Below are 19856 nucleotides of genomic sequence, written 5' to 3' on the forward strand. Positions count from 1 at the left end.
TTCAAGTGAAGAAATTTTTCGATCAATTCATCCATGCCAGCTGGCTTAGTGTTGATAACACACAATTCTGTGTTTCTTGGAGACATTCCATAACTTTGTCTGCCATCGCAGCCAAACAGCCAACTTATCCAGAGCTTCCTTACTCACAATAAGAATGTTTTTAACAGCATCTGGCATTTTATTCAGCCGTAAGGTGCGCAGCACTTTTTCAGGTATATAGCTTGGTCCAAGTGAACGTATCTTTCATAACAACTGGACAGCCATCATATCCCCTAATTCCAGACTCATAATTAAACGATTTATTCTCTTATTCTCACTCTCTTTGAACGTATTCAAAAGTTTTTCCTTTGCAGCTGTGTATTTTTGCTCAGAATAATCTTTAATAACATCCCTTATAATTTCTATTCAGCTGAGCGACTAATTAAATGAATTTCGAGTACTCTGCCTTAACACCTCAAATCTGGAACTGAGCTTGTAGCTGGTTGTTTTCTCCGCCAAGTTTTCGTCCGCAATGTTTTTGCCGCGATGTTTTCGGCCGACACCGTTAAAACCACATCTCGGACTTATCACTCCTAAACGGTGGAATTTTGATGCTCATGGAACTCAACTCTACAACGTTTCCTGATTTAGCAGTATCATCCGGCATGTTGATTGTATATCAAAAGTCACCAATTATGTGTACTTTTTTTTTCTTGTAGGTTGCTTATCTGATCAGTCATAAGTTCATCATCCAATTTTACTAAGCACGCAATCGACAATACAAAATATCACTCAGTGCAAAATCCATGACTCATTATTGAACATCACGCGATATTCTTTCACACAGGTAAACTCACAGTTGGTTAAGTTTCATAATAATTAAGTTACTAAGTTTCATAATAGTTTCTACATTGAATAAATTACATATCAATTAAATATGAAATATGTTTTAAAATTCTTTAAATTATTTATTAAATATTAAAAATTATCTACACTTATTCAAGAGTTAATCTCAGTTTTATAAATTAGCTTGTGTTATTATCAAATCTTATTTTAGAACATAAAAATTATTGTTGGCTACTGCAGACATCTAGTGAGTGATTTCTTAAAATATTTGTTGTCCTAAGACGACCATCACTGTACCAAGAGCATGCGATAAACGGAATGACGCAAACAGCATATGACAAATTCGAAATGATATTTAACTATTGCTGGGGATACTTCTGTTATTTGGCCTCTCACTTCTTCCCTTGGAGAGATCTTTCAATCAGCGAATTTCCAGCGTCGTGTAGCCATTATGGCATTATCTGTCAGAGTCTAACCACGTCGTACAAAAGCATGATAACTTGGATAAAATGTTAGTTGGAGCTGTACATTGTTGCGAAGAATGAGGGCATCATATATTTACCACAGGATAGTCTGTTTAGTACTTCGTCTACCACTATCTAGTGGGAGAACGCTCCGCAGGGTATACAAGAGGTCTGTAGTAAATTTGAAAACCTGCATTTGGATAATGGAAAAGAATGAATCACTGTTGTTTTACATCATGCCAATGTCCATGTGTCAGGGTACGCCGTCTTTCAGGCAAGCATTTGATAGACATTTGCGGTATAGAGAGTGATGATGGAGATATTATTACTTTGATGAATATTCTCAATGGCATGGTTATTGTACAACACACCCTGACAACTACAGGTTATGTTACACCTCTTTACTCTCCTGATTTCTGTCTTTTTTACTGAGAATGGCCTCTCCTACCAGTATAATGCTCCTTATCACAAAGCCAAAACTATGGAATTGTGCTACCATGCCTAGAGGAATGTACTAATGAATTCCAATTAACACTAGGTTTACGGACGCTTTTGTAAACCTGTATTTACGTACACCCGTCAAATGAAGGGTTTAGAAAAGCAGGTAGTTTCGTAAAAAAATGCTAATGTAATTTATAAACACTTAGCCTAATCATGCCTTTAGTCTTAAAAATCTAGGATTACTGATAACCATCAGTTTAACAGTTCTGTAATTGTTTTATAGCTGTAAAAAAGTTTCAGTAGTTTTTAGTGTTAACAGACTTACCACAGCAATCTTCCCTGATACTAACTATTTTCTCTAGCAATTCAGTATCTCTTCTTGAATTACTCATGATGACTAAAGAAACGCATTTCTTCAGAAGAAAGTAAAACTAGTACTTTCCTCTAATTATATTGCTAATACACACACATAATCTAATACCTTCTTCTCGACCATTTCTACTCGCGCTAATTGAAACGTTTTCGAAAACATCTTGATACATTGACTGGAATTCAACGACTGCAGATCACTCCTTAGTCTTGAGCCTAACGCTTTACATTTATGCTTTAGGCATGTACGATTGACAAGTAATCACACGTGATATATTCCTTGCTTTGGCGAACCCCAGGGCGTCGATATTGTATTCGAAGTTATCGAAAGATATTTCCGTTAAATTATGATTTTAATTTAGTATCTATGTTCTGACTACTTTTATGCTTGTCACCAGAAAAATAATTTCAAAAAAGGCCGGTTGTCACGATTAACTATGAAACTAGATTATCCGTCATTTTGATGGGTATCCGTGAAGACGTAAATCGTACAGAACTCTGAAATTAAACGACTGAAGGGGAACTAAATTTGGGTGTGTATTTGTGTGTATTTACATTAGAAATTATAAGCATAAACTAGAAAACTATAAAAATAACGGTTTTTATAATTTTGTTCATGAATTCCGAAATCCGTCAAAATAACGAGTACCGTAAATTTAGTGTTAATGTTCTGGCTTCCTTAACTGCCTGGATATTAATCTTGTTGAGAAAATTTGGGTTATTATGGAATACCAGCTCAGAGCTCACCAGCCATCTCCATGTAATCTATGGGAACTGAATTGTGTTGGCAAAACTAGTACAGTCTCCTCCTAAGTAGGTCCTTGTCAAGGACATGTTTAGAACCTATGCAGGGACGAAGCTATGTAACTGTTTATTTGCCAGAGGTGGAGCAAGTTAGAAGTTAGAAGTATAATCATAATGCTTTGGCTGATATTCTCCTTTCAATATATTTTATACTACAGATGAGTGTATCTTAATTTTTGTTAAGATCTTGTACTTATACATTTTCTGACGAAGTTTGTAATACTTATTTTGCAGTTCGACGCTTAACAACATTGCTTACTGGAAATTTAATATTCGTACGCATAAATCTCAGTACAATAGCAAAGTTACTCATTTGTGAGCAGTTTTGAGAGTTTTGAGAATAAACAAACAGTTTTGAGAATAAACAGAGCTTTTGCCTCATATGAAATGTTGTCTCAGTCAAAGTTCATGATAATCGATGAGAAATATCTTATTTTCGAATTATTTCATCAGCAGATTGTTAAGATATTTTGAGAGTAACATGAATTAAAAGAAAATTAAATGAAAAGAATTTAATTTGAGAAAGAAAAGAATTTGGTTTGAGAAAGAAAAGAATTTGATTTGAGAAACAAAAGAATTTTATTGTACTGCACTATATATCGTCTACTAAATACTTCCAAAATACTGCGGATTTCCATCTACTGTGAACTATATGCTAATTCTTTACATTGATAGTCTCGATAAACCTTAGTCACTAATGAAACACTTTTTTTCTTTCTAGTGTTACATTTTATATCCATCTACAGTATGTAAAACTTAAAAAAGACTTTTTGAATTAAGAATGCGCTGTCTAAGGAAAATTTAAGATCACTTGTTTAGAGTTCTGAACTATCTGATACCCTCTCGGTTAATAAATAAATCACAAAAGTTTCATTCATCCCAATTTAAAATCGTTTAGCCTTATAAAATATTCCCAGATTTAACTTAGTAATTCTTATAACTAGTTTGCCACAGCCAGCTGCAGCAGTCTCTAAGTGAGACTGGAATATTCCTGTCTGAAAATAAATTTCCCTTGTTAGTTAATGTAACCTTCAAGAAAATTGTAAAATGATAAAGCAAAAATTTTTCTCGGTTTTTCTCAGGTGTTGTTAATCAAGGAGGAATCTCCCGTGAGAAGATTCCTTACTTTCAGGGCCGAATGCGATCAGCTTTTTATTTAGCTGGTTAAGTATTTAGTTTTACTTTATGAACCTAAAAAATTACTTTTTTATGTTCAAAAGTTTGTTTGTATGTTATGTTTTAGTATTTATCAAAGTTTTCTAAACTTTCTGTTCTTAAATTTATAAAACATGTTAAAACGTAGTCTATATCTATATAAATATATGTAGTATATTTTTCGAAGTTTGAAAAAGAGAGGGATAACAACCATCTAGTAATGGTAAAACTGGTGAATGTGACAAAACAGGTCAAGAACCACTGATTTAGATGTACCTGGAATGTGTCCCATATAATTAGGTATGACACCTCCTTTCCTGTAGGGTATAAATTCTCTTTCTTGAAACCTAACTTTCAGACATGGATGGAGCTTTTCTATCTTCTCGCCTTCACAAGGTTCACCTTCCGCGCAAGAACCACAACAAGCCTTCTTTCCTCCTGAAGCTATCTGGCTTCCTGGATATCGGACACATGGTTCCGCTTCAAAGTAGACCTGAAACAATAATGTTATATATATATAGAGAGAGATATATATAGATATAGATATAGATATATGTGTGTGCATGTGCATATATATTATTTATTTTAAAAGCGATGTTAATTAAAAGAAAATGACATGGCTCGAGAAAAAAAGGAATTTGATTGTATTGCATTATATAGCGTCTACTGAATGCCTCCGAAATTCAATGGAATAGACTGGAATATTGTTTAGAATTTTGAACAATCTGATGCCATCTCTGTTCATAAATAAATTAGGAAAGATCCACTAGTCCAATTTAAAAAACGTTTAGCCTTAAAAATATTCCCAAACTTGAGTTATTTTCTAATTCTTAAAGCAACTTAACCAGTGCCAGCTGCAGCAGTCTTCAAGTGAGGCTCGAATATTTCTGTCTGGAATTAAATTTCTTTTGTTGGCTGAAGTAACCTTCAAGAAACTTGTAAAAACGATAAGGCAAGCATTTTAAGTTTAATCACAACTATAAATGTTACGCTGATATAGATGATTATTTTATTACAGTAGTATACTTACGTGATCTCCACAGTTATGTCCCTGTTTCTCGGAATATAGACTACATGCATCCTCACATGGCATATTCAAGCAAGGTGAATTAAACTCGGTGCAGCTAAGAGGGTATGCTTTGATGGTACAATGAGAGCTAGAATGTAATCTATTGTCGCGTTCGCAGCCTGACCACAGATTGGTAGGAATATGACCTATAAAAAATAAATGACGTTCTGGAGACTTTGCAGTGTTGGATAGGATCTAAAAAAATTTTAGCAATCAGCTTAGTGATAAAATGGACTATATTTTTTCTTCTAAATTTTATGCATTGTAGAAAGTAAACTATTATTCTCTTTCTACGTTCAGGTATGCTCAGGTATCTTTATTTAAATAGAAACAAGATGGGAATCTTATTTGGCAAATAAAGTTTTTTCATAAATTCTAAGTACAGTGATAAAGAACGCACACGAAGACCAAGAAAAGGTCCTTCTTAATGAATTCAATCCCGCATAATGAATTTAGTCCCCGAATTGCGTGCCAGATTTTTCATATATCAAACGCACAGCCATTTTTTTTACCTTCTTATTTTTAACGACACGTAAACACATACAAAATAGTGTCTGTGACAAAGATAACAAATATAGGAGCAGGCAAATAAATCTATTTATTTATGTTATTCTCATTGAAGATCTGCAAGCCTTTCTTGACCAAAAACCTAAATAGAAGTCTCTTCTAGTAAAAAGAAGGAAGAAGTTTCTTTAGGAAAGAAGAAACCAAGACAGGAGAAGTTTCTTTAGGAAAAACGAAACCAAGACAGAAGTTTCTTCTCATAAGGATGAGATGGAGAATGCAAGGACCTTTTGTCTATTCCAAACATCAAGTACCTTCTGAAGAGATGAACATTACATAAGTCCATAATTCTTAAAGCAAAAATTTATTTAATTAGAAATGGGATTAAATCCTGGTTACAAACAGTAAGAAGTTACCCAAACAGTGGCATCTCAGTAAGTTGCGATGAACAAAGTAGCTGAACTATTGAATGGTAGTACCTCGATATCTTGAAGTGAACAGGTATTACTTTAGACCAGAGGTCGGCAACCTTTTTTGGCCGCGGGTCAAAATCAACCAAAATGCGAGTATTAAAGAGACGTTTGGGTCAGAGATATTTTCGTATTAAAACAGCATTTTAGTAAATAATAAGATATATTTTATTAAGAAAATAATTACAAACATAGTTGAATAAACTTTATTTATAAACTTTCTCTGCGATATCAATGGCTCCCCTGATGTTGAACTTGTGACGTCAATTTAGTCAAGTCTGGCTTATAATTAGTAGTTTTAAGTCGAACACAAGCATCTGAATTTTCAATAGTTGTTGAATTATTTAAGAAACTCATTTTAAAACGAAACACTATCACTATCTTAAAGAAGGAAAAGTTTTCACAGTACCTTTTTTGAAGTTCGCCGGCTTGGAGCCCCCATAGTTGTGAGGGTGACGTCTTATCATCAAACAGAGATCACACTCACGATTCAAACTATCAGGTTTTATTTCTGAATTATAGAAGAAAAGATAAACGGAATGAGTATGTACAAATGGATTAAATATGTTTAGGAGAGTAATCACACTGGTTCCACTATGGAGATGTAAAAGTCACAGCTGACTACCTACGTGCGGTCACTTTAGATAAGTTCTAAGTCCGATCGCCTACGCGCGACCAGTAAGCGTCTAGTTGTAGCTCCTTCGCGAGCGTTCTGTTAGACCGCTTCTCTCGGACTTCTCGAACCAACTGAAGATCCTGGAACCTGGAGAGTTCGTACAGAGAAGTGATAGGTAGCGACATCTGGAGCTTCGTTGAGGCACGATTCCCACATTAATGCTGATCGCGCTATTATCATGTTTACGATCTTAACAACTTTTTCCATTACATCCTTAAGTTGTTGTGTAGATGCCTTTGCAAATAAATTTTCTTCACGTATGATACAATGAAACGATAAAAGTGAAAGGCTAAGTTCATTTTCCATGAGTTTTACAAATCGAACAGTTTTTCCTCTCATACTTGGAGCACCGTCAGTTGTTACGGAAAACAATTTACTTTTTAAATCCAATACTTGCCCATTTTTGAAATTTGTAAACTCTCGTACTTGACGAAAAATATCAGTGCCTTTGGTGGCGTCATTCATTGAAGCAAGAACGCATAGTTCTTCATTGACATTCGAGCTATTTATTGATGCAAATCTAATAATTATTGCAAGCCTACCAATACTATTTATGTCGGTACTTTCGTCAACTGCAATGTTAATTATGTCACAAGATAACAAATCATTTTTGATCTGTTCATCAATATTCTTGGCCATATCTTCAACGCTACGCTGGACTGTTCTAGCTGACAATGGCATTTCTTTGATTCTCTCAATTATTTGTTTTTTATTTGCGAAGTCATTAAATAAGTGTTCGGAACAATTTATAAATGCGTTTTTCAAAAACTCGCCGTCTGTAAATGGTTTTCCGTTGGTACCAATGCTAAGAGCTGCAACAAAGCTGGTAGACGTAGCGTGATTGTTGCTGGTAACAAAAACTCTTTAAGAATTTATTTTGTTTTCCAAACTTTAATACACGTTTATCAATGTATTCAAATTTATATTCATTTGTCATTTCACTCACATCTTTATGTTTTGAAGAAAAGTGTCGCTCAATATTATAAGTCCTGGCGGTAATTATATCTGTACATAAAGTACATATCCATTTGTCAACCATTTTCGATACACCCATACTTTTCTGTCCACACATCTTGAAATAATTTCTTTTTTGCTTTTTGTTTGTTCATTGTAATTTTTCTAAATAATAATATTTATTTCACTAGGTCACTAGGTCAATATTATTGTGCTACTGTACTACACGTGCTATAACTATAACTGACATACAACTGAGATAACAACGCGCGCGTCCAGGAATGGTACAATTTGTTCAGACAATGTCGCTGCATTCCGCATACTATCGGCCGATTCCATATCCAGTCAGGCCGGGGTGGGGCTTTAACTGACATTTTTATTTGTTATACTGGATTCAAATTTGGTACATTCATAACTTTGCGACAAAAATTTTTTGGAAAAAAGAAAAAAATGCTTGTATATCTTATACTTTATTTTCGGAACTAAAGTGGGTCACTTGAAATAACCAAAGGGTCACTCGGTGACCCACGGGTCATAGGTTGCCGACCTCTGCTTTAGACCTAGACCTAGAACTAGAACTCCATGAAAAACTCTTGAGTTTTCAATTTCTTGAAACCTATACTTCTTTCAAAAGCATACTGAACATAAATGTGTAAGGAGGTAAAGGACAGTTGAGTCTTCCAAATTCTGAGGAAGACTGAGGTTATTCAGAATAAATGTAACTAAAAAGTGAAAACCTGTGAGGTTGTGTTGACATACAGTGCATGTTAATATTTTTATAGATAACAAATCTATAAATTCTTTGTGTTTCTAAAACTGAGGGCGGTTTTAACATTCTATGAATTTTTTACGGTATTTCGCAATTTTAAGCCAGGCTCGGGAACACTTTAAAATTATTCCCACAATAACTTTTAAGAAATAGCGTACCATAAAAGTACCATTAAGGATTATGTTCGTTGTATGAAGCTCAACAAAAAGTTATATTTCAAATTATGAAAATAAGTAAACAGGCGACATACATATTCTGGCTAAATTGTTTTAGACCTGAGCTCATAAAAAAACAATCAGTGCAGTAATTGTTTTACATAAATTATTATTCTACATAAAAACCTTGTGAAGTTATACATCGGTTAGCACAAAACGCAACCCTTTTCATATGAGCTGGAAGTCCTCTTAGATCCTTTTGTAACATTTTGTTGGATCGTCTTGACATCGTTGAATCAATGGCCTTTCAGTTTTGGAAACAAAAAATAATCTGGTGATGATAAGTCTATCGAATAGGGTGGTGATGTTGCACAGTTACATCGTCTCCCCAAAACGCACGAATAGCAGCTGCATTGTGGAACGGCGCGTTATTCTGCAGAAAGAATCTTTTTTTTTTTTTTTTTTTTTTGGCATGAACGTCCGGAAGGATACGTGGGATGCGTTTATGTATCCAATCCAAATAATCAGGAGCTATCTACATGACAAAACAGTACAGATTACAACATATTCAGAGATTGTAACCAGAAAGTTTCAAAGAGCTCTTGCTTAGAACCGATACTTTGGTGCAATTCCATTCTTGAAGAATTCAAACACTTTCAAGAATGTGAAATAGTTGCCTATGCAGATGACTTCCTAATGGTCATACATGGGAAGTCAAAACTACCACTGATAGCTCAATTCTATTTGGATATATTTAGCAATTGGGCCCGTAATCACAAAATCACAATATCTCCTTCAAAAATTTCGGTTATGATAATAGGTGCAGCAAGACCCTTAAAAAGAAACCCATCTCTGAAATTACAAAGACAATCAATTAAATTCAGTAACCAAATTAAGTATCTAGGCCTTGTTTTAGATTCACGACTATCTTGGGTTCCACACCTAAAACAAATGAAAAGCAGAATTATTATCATAAATAATCATATGAAAAGAACCGCGGGAAAGTCTTGGGGAACCTCATCTCACCTTTTAAAATTGTGATATAAAACGGTCATCGAAAAAATTTTCCTCTACTGTGCTGGAATATGGGCAGTTAATCTAACTAAGCATGCTCGTTCGGCTATTAAATTCTATATAGAGTATGTCTCTTCTTCACATAAGCAGAGGATATCGCACATCACCAACAGCGGCATTGAGGGTACTCACAGGTTTATCTCCATTTGACCTAGTAGAAGAACAAGAGGCCACTCTCCCTCGAGTTTTTCGTTTAAAAATAAACAGTACATTATGGAATCACTCTTACTATCCTACTGATTATGAATCAAAAGTGTTAGATCTCCTTTCTCATCCAGCTCTGAATGACTTACAGTCAAGCATCAAAGCTAAGTTCATTAATTATCTTCCTAAAGATCTTACAATTTATACGGATGGTTCTAGACTAGATGCTGGAACAGTATGCGGATTATGTACTTTACAGAATAATGAGACTCTCCACACATGGAGAATAAGACTCAATTCAAATAATTCATTTTTCCAGGCAGAGTTAACCGTAATTAAAAAAGCAGTCCTAATTTCGAATCGATTTTCAAATAGAGCTATAATTTGTACCGACTTACAATCAAGTCTTCAAGCCATTGCTGGAACACAACCAAGGAGCCTTTTAGTATTTGAAATTTAAAAACACCTGCTCAGATCTCCATTAGAACTAAGACCGACCTTTTGTTGGGTACCAGCACACACAGGAATAGTAGGGAATGAGCAAGCAGACAAATTAGCCAAAAATGAGGCTATGGGCATACATTTACCAGAATATGCATTACCATTTCCAGGATCTTTTCTTAAGAAAGTGACATTCGTTAGTATGTTACAAGAACGGCAGTTTCGCTGGAATAACGGTACAACGGGTCGTAGAACACACAAGCTCATCCTCAAAGTATCTACTGATTTATCTACGTTCTCTAACACAATCACAAATTATACAACTGGTCATGGACCTTTTATGACTTACTTGAATAGATCTGGCCTATCAGAGAACGACTTATGCAGCTGCGGTCACCAGGCATCACCTGATCACTATGCGTTTAATTGCATACATACTAAAACTTTTCCTCTACGACAACCTTCAGAACACTACTGGGCAAATTGGCTTAGCCAATTATTGAAATCAAAAGGAGCATTAAAAACTTAGTAACTGTATAAACATTTGTTACAACTTAAATACATTTTCTTCCCCTGAATCAAATTTCATTTAGCAGGTTTTGTTGATTTTTTCTTTCTAATATTTTCTTTTCCACCAGTATACATTTTATATACTATCTTGTAAATTTAAATTTCACTGACGATTTTTTGTATTTTGTAGCTTATTAATACAAGTTTGTATGAAAAACTCATAGTTCTGCCCTTTAATGATATCAAAACGTGTACTTCTTTAATTAGAAGCAATGTTAACTCTTCTTTTTACTCAGGGTTTTTTTTTTTTTTTTTTTTTTTTTTCTCCTTTTTTAAGTTTGCAGTTTCTTTGTTTATACTTTCATGCATGCTTTTTTTTTCTTTTTTTCCAAAATTAAATGGGCATCCCTTTTCCCCCCTTTTTACTACTTTGCAATATTTGCTCCGAGTTACTAGAAATTTACTTTGAGTATCTTTTTTTTTTTATTATTTATTAATTTTCTTTTTTAATTTATATCATAAACACCTCAAGTATTGATTTAATTGTTATAATACTTTTCATATTGTTATTGAATTCCTGCGTCAAGTGTATTTTTAAATTATTATCATATCTGTCATTTTACATATAGTATAGCTGGTTCATTGAATCATTTCATGTAATCCTTTATTTGCTGTAATGTTTGTGAGGTATGTGTAGAGTAAGTGGGGCACTGTTTTAAAACAACTAATGTAATCATAACGCAATGTATTATCGTATTTTGATTCAGTCATATATCACCTATTTACATCATTCTTAAAATAACTATTTATGTGTTATAAAACGCTTTGCATTACTGCAGTTATTATGTCAAACAACATAAATTTAATGTGCCACATTTCACATTTAGTCGTATTTAACTTATAGTATTATTCGTACTTTATCATAGTTCTGTCTCATAATATTAAGGAATTATACTACAGAATACCATTAAATTATGCATTCATGTTCCTTATTACTAAATGCTATTGTACTATAATATTATACACTAACGTTTTGCTTATTGTCATATGTAGCATCTTATGCAAGATGTCCTGTAATCATTTTGGTGAAGTACTTTTCTGTGACATTCCTGATTAAGAGCAATTAATGGCACTTGGTCTTTCAGCCATTGCCTTGTTGTGGTGGCTGCTTGTTGTTTTTTTCACTGATCAGGCATCATTCCGCTCAGTTTGACCTTAGGTCGGAAGCCTGGTCAGTGGCGCATAACCATAACCGATATAAATCATCACATTCACTGTTTTTCCTTCAAGTACGAATTCCTGGTGAATAAATCCTCTACAGTATAAAAGAAACCCTACTAAGAGTGTCTTCACCCTGGATTTTTGGAAACACTTTCTTTGGCGAGTTTTGGCCAATCCACTCTGCAGTGTACATTATTCCAAAAGGAGAACAAATATTCGTATTAGCCATTTTATGCTTTAACGCTATGTTCAGCCTATTCACATGTGATACTAATGTAACGAAAATTATCGTACTAGCGCTTAACATTATTCCATAAATAAAAACTGATTGTTACCTGTGTACCCTTCGACATAGTCCGGCATCGCAGAATAGGCATAATCGTAGTCATTTCCATTTTCATAGCCTGTGTCTCCTTTCCTCATTTCTCGCCAACGGACAGCTGAAAGACGTTTCCGGAGATGCGGCCTCTCTCTTATGATATCTCGCGTTGTATCTTGGTAACTTCTTCCCATTCGTTGAGCCACGCCAGGACAAAAACCAGTATATCTGAAAGAAAATGTAATTTTTTGCTTAGTAACACAATAAACGAATGACTCGATTAAGTACGCTTATAGAAGAAACTTAATTCATCTTCTTAGAAATGAAAAATCTATATAAAATTACATATCCTAAGAATATACAAGAATATCCTAAGAATATTCTTACATATCCTAAGAATATTTAGTCAGAGGTTGACCGGCTTGTGCTGGACTGGTATAAAGTCACCAAGTCCACATATCTAGATCAATGGACTAGTTGCTTAAAATATTTAGTGGTTAAAAATCCTGGGTACTGGCAGTTCGAAACTCAGGTTTCAGTCCTGGCAAACGGGCTAAATATATAGCCTATAAGTTTTTAATAGAATTCATTTTGACTATGAGTTTAGAAAATTCTCCATGAAGGCATCCTTTACCCTAAGCAAATGGTCTTCATGTCCTTTGTCGTATTCAGTCAAATAAATAAACAAACAAAAATAAACCTTCTGTATCCTTCTTCTACTGTTGTGCCAGAAGAACAAATTATAGAAGTCAATAAGTGTCAAATAATAGTTATAGACAGCCTCAGCGCTAGTACTTTTGCTGTCCGGTACAACTTTCAGCGCTCTTAATTCTGCCAACAGGCCCGATCGCTATGTTTGCCCGGCTGTGGTGTCGACCCTGATTACAGATAACAATATAATAAATCCCACCTTGATCACAAATACTTGCGTTAAAACTCATGTAAATGTACAAGAGATCAATTTTAACTGTCAAAAAAGTTCAACTTAGAATCAACTTCTGGCCAAGTTAGAGCAAATTTCACTTCATTGGACAAAGATTTACACTAAGAAATAAAATTTGCTTTCAATCAGAAATACAACTGAATTCCAAAGTTTTTGTGCTAAACCTAAAGGCTATTCTATAGTTAACGCAACGCTTTTCAAAATTAGTAGAACGATAAAAGCCCCTTTTGAGGAAAATAGTCCAATTACAGATCAATATTCTTGCAATTCCGTCAAAATAAAGTCGTCATGCTAATTTAGACTGTGTATAAATAATTTTCAAATTTGTCATATTACTGTTCTTATTTCCCTCACAGTGATCGAAATTTGATTTGAAAATATCAACTTATGCCTTTTTAAAGGTGAAAAATAATCTTCAATAATCGCAACTGCAATTTTACGATATCCTTAATTTTCGTTTTAAAAAAAACTGACATATTGAAGCGATTATATATCTAAAAGAGAGTCTCAAATGCAAAGTAACTCGGATAAATATTTCTTTAATGTTAATCTGCATATAGTCGTATATTCTGTAAATTAGATCAGCAAGTGGTTCTTTAGAATGTATAAATTGTAATTCAGAAGTCAAACAACAAAAATCAACGTTATATTTACAAAATTTTAACAGGACTAGTTTCGATGGTTTTACCAAACAACCACCCTCAGCTGCAAAACCGCAAATGAACAAGATAGGAAATAATGATTAGATAAGATAAGAAAGCCTGGACAAGAATAAGCAAGTGGCGCCATCTGTTGGTGAAACTAGAACTAAAACATAATTTCTTTAAAGGCCGAAGGCAAATTTGGATTGGAATTAGGATCCTTAACTAGAACACAAAGATTTTTATGAATGTGAAATACCTCTAGAAAATCCATTTCTCCAATGGAAGATGTTTTTTGAATAATTTTGGCAGCAGAAAAATTGAAAGTGTGATTTTCGGACCAACAATGTTGAGCAACAGAAGACTTCTGTGTTTCCTTTTTTCTAACATATGCTTCATGTTCCTTGACGCGAAATTGTAAGGCTCTCTTAGTTTGGCCAATGTAAATTAAACTACACTAGCAGGGAATCCTATAAATACCCCAGGAATTCATATCCGGAATGGGGTCCTTGAGTATGGAACTCGGAATTTTATTGATTATTCTCCCATCAATAAAATTCCGAGTTCCATACTCAAGGACCCCATTCCGGATATGAATTCCTGGGGTATTTATAGGATTCCCTGCCAATGTGGTTTAATTTACATTGGCCAAACTAATGGCCCTATCACTTCTATGGACGCGCGCGCTTACCCGGGACAATTCCGAGAAACGAGATTCTAGTAGCACGGCTTCCGAGAAATGTTTCGTCTAGCTAGGAGGAACCTGTGCCAGCTTCGAGCAACATTTTAAAATTTATCCGAAAATGTTCCGGCTGGAGACGTGTTCCTCGAACGTTCAACCAATCAGACGAAAGTTCTGCTTCTGAAGGATCACGGGTAGCTTTCAATATGGCGATGGCTCTCACTGTGAAGTGATGGACGGTGGAAATAGAGGCCGATTTAATTATTGCTGTTTTGTTGTAATACATTTGCCTGAGTCATTTTTTAAATGTGTATATATTCATTAAATATATAATCGTGGAAATTTCAGAGTTGACAGTATTTTACGACGTTCTTGCAGTTCGGATTTGTTTACAAATTGTTCGTCGCCATAAGTTCGCTAAATTTGTCGTATTTCGTGCTGATCGTGTATTATACTGTTATATAATAGAATTTTATTTCTTAAATTTAAGTTGAATAATTTTTTTAAAATCCGTTTGTATATGCGCAGCTTTTCTCCTAATTACTTATCTTTTAAATTGTTAATTGCATAATCAGTGATACATTTTAAACAGCATAAAAGATGCATAAAAAAAGAAAAGCATAGCTTATGTAATAATGAGAATACTCATTAAATTTGTCTATTATTTTCATGTTATTAATGAAATACTTTTTGGATTATAAATACATTAGAAACTATACTTTTATTGTAAATGCTACATATTGAAACATTGGAAATTTATGGATTTATTATTATGCATGATGAAAAACATTTGTATATACATTCATTAATATAAATCTTATTCATTACATTAATACTAATAAATATATATTAACAACTTCTAAACCATCGCTTCTCTCTATCTGTATGTAAATATATATGACTTATTAGATGTATATATATATATGTCTGAATACAAAAATGAACATTGCCAAGAAGTTTATTTGAAGTTGCTTTTAATTCAGATAACGATTATGTAATTGGCAGCAACTATAGTTATCACTTCTTTGCAAATTATTATGGGTATGTAATAATCAGTTGAAAAATAATTGATGAGTATTTGAGTACTAAAGAGTGTACACATTTTGTTATTGGGTTAATTCATAATTATATCATACGTATGATCTACGTAATAAAAACATGACTAATAAATAATAAGAAATGTAACAGCTGTACATTTATAACATTTGATTACTTAAAACAGCGCACAACTGATTATCACCTTCATGTCTGTTTACATAATGAATTGCACTTTCCAATTAAGTGCACAGGCCTACTAGTGGCCGAAGCGTCGTTGAACACTGGTAGTTCTGTCTCAGGTTAGAATGCCGCGAACGGGCTGGCTACATGACGTTTCCTTGGTTTGCCCCATTTATAACTGGTATACGAGCCAGTTTTAAAAAATCTTCTACAAAGGGATCCTTCCTGTTGTTATCCTTCGAGGCTTTGCGGTAATCACATAAAACAAACTGAGCCCACCAGCGGCCGAGCGGTAAAGTCGCTGAACACTGGTAGTTCGGTCCGAGGTTCAAATCCCGCGAACGAGCTGGCTGCATGGGCGCTTTCATGGTTTTCCCCATGTGTAATGTGTATACGAGCCAGTTTCCCTTAGAAAGTCCTCCACGAAGGCATCCCTTCCATTAGGCAGATAGCCCTAGTGTGCTTTGCTGTAATCTCAATAAACCAAACCATAAAACAAACTCATGATGTGAACACCTAATTTCTAGAGTTGGTAAAATTAATGCGTTTTAGGTATATTACCGAGTGTTCTATGGGACAGTAAACAACTCACACATGTTTGATTGCTCATGTATTCATGTTCTTTATTTGATCTTCATTTTGCTGAATAGTATCTGCTGGCTGTGAGGAGGTAAATATCAGCCATATAGATTTTTGTCATAGAAAGTCTTTTTTTGGGGGGCGGGGGATCTGTTTGTTTGAATGGACAGAACAGTAATTATGAGCCATAAAGTTAGTCAGAAAATGCTTTCATCAGGTCACAAATTTTCCAGTGAGCCCTCAAATTTTCATTGAAATGCAGACAACAGAAAATACACATAAGCGATGTGTGATGAATAGACTTATCCAGCACATGTTTTTAAACTATTCTTAGTGTATACAGAATTTGGCTATTAGTGATGTAATTGATTGCTATAACCAGAAGTGTGTTTATCTGTTACATGAAGTGCTAGAGTGGAGCTCAAAGTGATTAACTTGATAGCAATCACCTTTCTATTATCTTCCATTACTAAGAATAAAGTTTAAAACTAAAAGCGTGTGAGCGATACAAAACAACACGAAGAAGCGAATGACACTTGAAAGGAAACGTCACTTTCGCCAATCTGAGCGATAACTGATTCTTGTTTGGCTTTCAGCCTGTTTACCAAGTGAAGATGGTAACCCTATTTCGTCAAAGGCCGTTTCTCAGAACTGTTGCTGCAAACGTTTTGTTCGGGCAACAAACAGCTAATGTGATAACGCTTTAAGAGAGCCTTAAAATTTCGCGTCAAGGGAACATGAAGCATATGATAAAAAAAAGGAAACACAGAAGTCTTCTGTTGCTCAACATTGTTGGTCCGAAAATCACACTTTCAATTTTTCTGCTGCCAAAATTATTCAAAAAACATCTTCCATTGGAGAATTGGATTTTCTAGAGGTATTTCACATTCATAAAAATCTTTCTGTTCTAGTTAACGATCCTAATTCCAATCCAAATTTGCCTTCGGCCTTTAAAGAAATTATGTTTTAGTTCTAGTTTCACCAACAGATGGCGCCACTTGCTTATTCTTGTCCAGGCTTTCTTATCTTATCTAATCATTATTTCCTATCTTGTTCATTTGCGGTTTTGCAGCTGAGGATGGTGATTCGGTAAAACCATCGAAACTAGTCCTGTGAAAATTTTGTAAATATAACGCTGATTTTTGTTGTTTGACTTCTGAATTAGTATTTATTCGGCGTGTTATTGTGTCTTAATTGTATAAATTATATTATAGAATGGTAACAAGATTACACTTATAGTACTCATAATTAGATTACACTTATAGTACTCATAATTAGATTACACTTATAGTACTCATAATTAGATTACACTTATAGTACTCATAATTAGATTACACTTATAGTATTATAATTAGACACATGCCAAAATATACATGCATCTCCATAATTTAAAATGTTAGTTAATGAACAATAAGAAGATGAAATTACGTACGTACCCAGTTACAAAATAATCGTCATTCATTATGTCAAAGTAATAATTTCGTTAATAGAATGATTTTAATGGTGAAGAAATGCTGAGAATAATTTAAAGGACGAGGAAAATAAATATTTTAAAAATTTGGTTTAGAAAATTTTAAATTTTGTTTATTGAATACAAAATTAACCTATTTGAAAACTTTTTCACATTTTGGAGTTGAATTGTGCTTGTTGTAAAATAATGCCATGCGCGCTAATTTCACGTGAAAAGGGGGAAAACAAGCATAAAGTAAAACTACAATCCGCTCATATAAAAACACTTATCTTATTATTTATGAATACAACATAACTTGGTTTCCTTTCTTTTGCCTGTTTTCAGCACTTCTCATTTATCCATCTTATTTCATTTTGCGTATATATTCGATAGAAGTATCAATGCAAGATCAGTGCTCGCATATTTTCTTTTTTTTTTTTTTAATAAGGAGGATATTTCACAGTTTATTTTTATGAAATTAATATAATAAAGTAACTGAATTCCTCAAGAATTAAATTTTGAACTCTTGTAGCAGTTATTATTAAACACTTCGAAGGGAACCTCTTCGAGATGTTTGTTAGCCCAAAGAGGCAATTTGAGAAGAGAAGTAGTAATTTCAGAAGAGCTATTAGTAATTTCGTTTTGGCATTTTGCGTTGATTCACTATTAACGGCGAATCACTTTTTAAATCGTTGCCACTAAATATTAGTATTATATTTAAATAAATTAAATATGAAGAATTTTCATAAATATATATATATATATATATATGTTTCTCGCATTGGGATAAAATAACGGTACTTAGAGCCATCAAATTTTGAATAACGTACGTTTGCAACCAAATATGGGCATTTCGAAGTCTAAATTTGGAATATGTTTTATTATTCATTTCATATTTCTTAAAGCATTTATGAGTTTTTGATTAAGAAACTCCAAGATTTCAAAGCAAGCAATGGCAACACTGTACGGGAAAAGGGAAAGAAAAAAACTTTTTTTTTATCCATCGCACGAGACTGTATCGGAAATCAAAAGATATGCTCTTTTAAATATTTTGTGATATTGCTGTTGAATTGAAAGTGCGAAAAGCATGATTTTTAATAAATAAAGGTAACACACAAAACGTTAAAAATATACCCCTTTGGGCGTATTATAAAATATGAAAGCTTTCAGATATTCCCCGGGGAATATCTGAAAGCTTTCATATTTTATATGAATAATCTAAATACCCGTAAAAAGGGTGGCCACCCTTTTTTTTAATATATTTTTCATTTAATTTCACGGACTTCCCGTCCTACCAAAATAAAAAGTATTCTCACTTCAGACAAATATTTGTCACAAGCTTCGTGCGGAAGTAGTCTAATGAAATAAATGCATATTGATGTTTTGAATAATTTTCTTTATTATGTAAGTGCACAAATCTTTCTATAGCGTTAATTTACAGTGAAATAATAACATTGTAATTTCCTAATTTAATATTTGATTTGCCATTTTGAAAAACTCATTTTTAATACAAAGTTTTATGTTTTATATTTGTGAGTGCATTAATTCTTGAATTAAAGAGCCTATTCCAATTGTTTATTGATTAAAATTGTTTTAGGTGTTAAAATAAAATCTGTACGTAACACTCAGGCAATAATTTTTTTTAATCCGGTAATTTTTATATAGTTCATATAATATCATGAAACTTTATAAATTAATGCTCGAACTGCCGCCTGAAATTTCAGACTGGGATTTTTTTTTTTTTTTTTTTTTTTTTTTTTTTTTTTTTTACACGTAATTTTAAAGCAAAAATGTTGTACGGTTAAATACGGTCAACAAACAGTTGAATAGTATCTTTTTAAAATGAGTTATTTAGTCATAACATTTTCAGAAGTATTATACAGTCGAACACTGTTATAATGAACCCCCGGATATAACGAACGAACTTTTTAGCCCCGTCCATTTTCCTATGTACTTAATGTTATTTTATACTGTTATAG

At 33.5% G+C, this 19856-nt stretch overlaps 2 protein-coding genes across 7 annotated transcripts in view; one reads left to right on the forward strand and one right to left on the reverse strand.

Moving 5' to 3' along the window:
* Window positions 1-19856, forward strand: part of LOC118193305 (uncharacterized) — a 160132-nt gene that overhangs the window by 131081 nt on the left and 9195 nt on the right. The gene's annotated exons all lie outside the window — the stretch shown is intronic.
* The window catches only part of LOC118193306 (uncharacterized), a 29881-nt gene that overhangs the window by 4186 nt on the left and 5839 nt on the right, over window positions 1-19856 (reverse strand). Inside the window, exons 1-4 of one of the 2 annotated variants that reach the window (XM_035364375.2) lie at window positions 17864-18041; window positions 12381-12592; window positions 5089-5273; window positions 4335-4551 (exon numbers count right to left, since the gene is read on the reverse strand). In XM_035364375.2, the coding sequence (XP_035220266.1) occupies window positions 4335-4551; window positions 5089-5273; window positions 12381-12592; window positions 17864-17889 (640 nt within the window). In that variant the 5' untranslated portion in view covers window positions 17890-18041. Of the gene's footprint in view, window positions 1-4334; window positions 4552-5088; window positions 5274-12380; window positions 12593-17863; window positions 18042-19856 lie in introns of those variants that run through there. The other variant, XM_035364376.2, reaches the window with a different exon arrangement.

Source organism: Stegodyphus dumicola, chromosome 10, assembly GCF_044657685.1.
Source record: "Stegodyphus dumicola isolate Sdum_Otavi_A_Nest chromosome 10, ASM4465768v1".
Lineage (NCBI taxonomy): Eukaryota > Metazoa > Arthropoda > Arachnida > Araneae > Eresidae > Stegodyphus > Stegodyphus dumicola.